Raw genomic sequence first — 1,382 nt, forward strand, 5'->3', positions numbered from 1 at the left:
TCACTTCCGGTGCATCTTTGTCTGTGCCTCTGGTAGCGTCTCTGAGCTGCTCCTACGAGCGATTCCCAGCTAATCTTATTACTTGTTCCTTACTTCGACTGCTTTTTATTTGTCTGTGACCGAAAACTCACGAGTTTTACTTAATCACTCACAGCTGTCTCCTCCTCTTAGCGGTTTTTCCTGTGTATTCACAACCGCTCTCTCACTGTTAGCCCGTTAGCTTCGTTAGCATTAGCTCTGGTTAGCGATGGCTTCTCCCTGCTATTCTCCCTCTTCTGCTCTCTCCTGCTCAGTGTGTCAGATGTTTAGTTACTCCTCTGCCTCCTTCAGTGATAGTGGTACCTGTAACAAGTGTAGTTTATTTGCTGCGCTGGAGGCGAGGCTTAGCGATCTGGAAGCGCGGCTCCGCACCGTGGATAATCCCTCTTTAGCTACAATAGTTAGCAAGCCCCCTGTAGCCAGTGCGGACCGACATAGCATAGCCTCTGCTAGCCGTCCCCCGGCAACCCCCGTGCAGCCGGGAGGCTGGGTGACTGTCCGAGCGAAGCATAGTAAGCCGAAGCCCACGGTACACCACCCACCCCGCCTTCATGTTTTAAATAAGTACTCCCCGCTCAACCACACACCGACCGAGGACACAACCTTGGTCACTGGTAGCTCTATTTTGCGAAACGTGATGTTAGTGACACCAGCGGCCATAGTCAAATGTATCCCTGGGGCCAGAGCGGGCGACGTTGAGTCAAATTTGAAGCTGCTGGCTAAGGCTAAACACAGTAAGATTGTTATTCACGTTGGCGGCAATGACACCCGGTTACGCCAATCGGAGGTCACTAAAATTAACATAGAGTCGGTGTGTGAGTATGCCAAGACGATGTTGGACACCGTAATCTTCTCTGGACCCCTCCCCAATGTGACCAGTGATGACATGTTTAGCCGCATGTCAGCACTCAACTGTTGGTTGTCGTGGTGGTGTCCAGCAAATGATGTGGGCTTCGTTAATAATTGGCACTCCTTTTGGGGGAAACCTGGTCTTATCCGGAGGGACGGCATCCATCCCACTTTGGATGGAGCCACTCTCCTCTCTAGGAATCTGGCCGAGTTTATTAGAAGCCCAAAGCCATGACAAACCAGAGTTGGGACCAGGGTTCAGAGTCGCAGTCTTACACGCTTCTCTGAGCTTCCTCTAGCACAGTCACACACCCATAATGTAAATGTTCTAAAAACGGTGTCTGTCCCCCGACCACTTCATTTGTTTAAAGCTAAAATAAACAAAAAGGGGGTTGTACAAGAAAATCTCATAAAAATTAAGTCATCTCCTGTCAAACAGCATCATAACAGGAGAATTAAATGAAGGCTCATTTAGTCGCTGATTTAATATTGGA

The 1,382-nt window shown here is 49.1% G+C and overlaps 1 protein-coding gene across 1 annotated transcript; it reads left to right on the plus strand.

Annotated features, from left to right (window-relative positions):
• The first annotated feature begins 247 nt into the window (after window positions 1-247).
• LOC121941830 (uncharacterized) lies at window positions 248-1,123 on the plus strand. Its single transcript, XM_088075252.1, has one exon. It carries the CDS (start codon window positions 248-250, stop codon window positions 1,121-1,123), a length of 876 nt encoding a protein of 291 aa, XP_087931378.1.
• The last annotated feature ends 259 nt before the right edge of the window (window positions 1,124-1,382 follow it).

Source organism: Plectropomus leopardus, chromosome 3, assembly GCF_026936395.1.
Source record: "Plectropomus leopardus strain MGB_pleo_1.0 chromosome 3, ASM2693639v1, whole genome shotgun sequence".
Classification (NCBI taxonomy): domain Eukaryota; kingdom Metazoa; phylum Chordata; class Actinopteri; order Perciformes; family Serranidae; genus Plectropomus; species Plectropomus leopardus.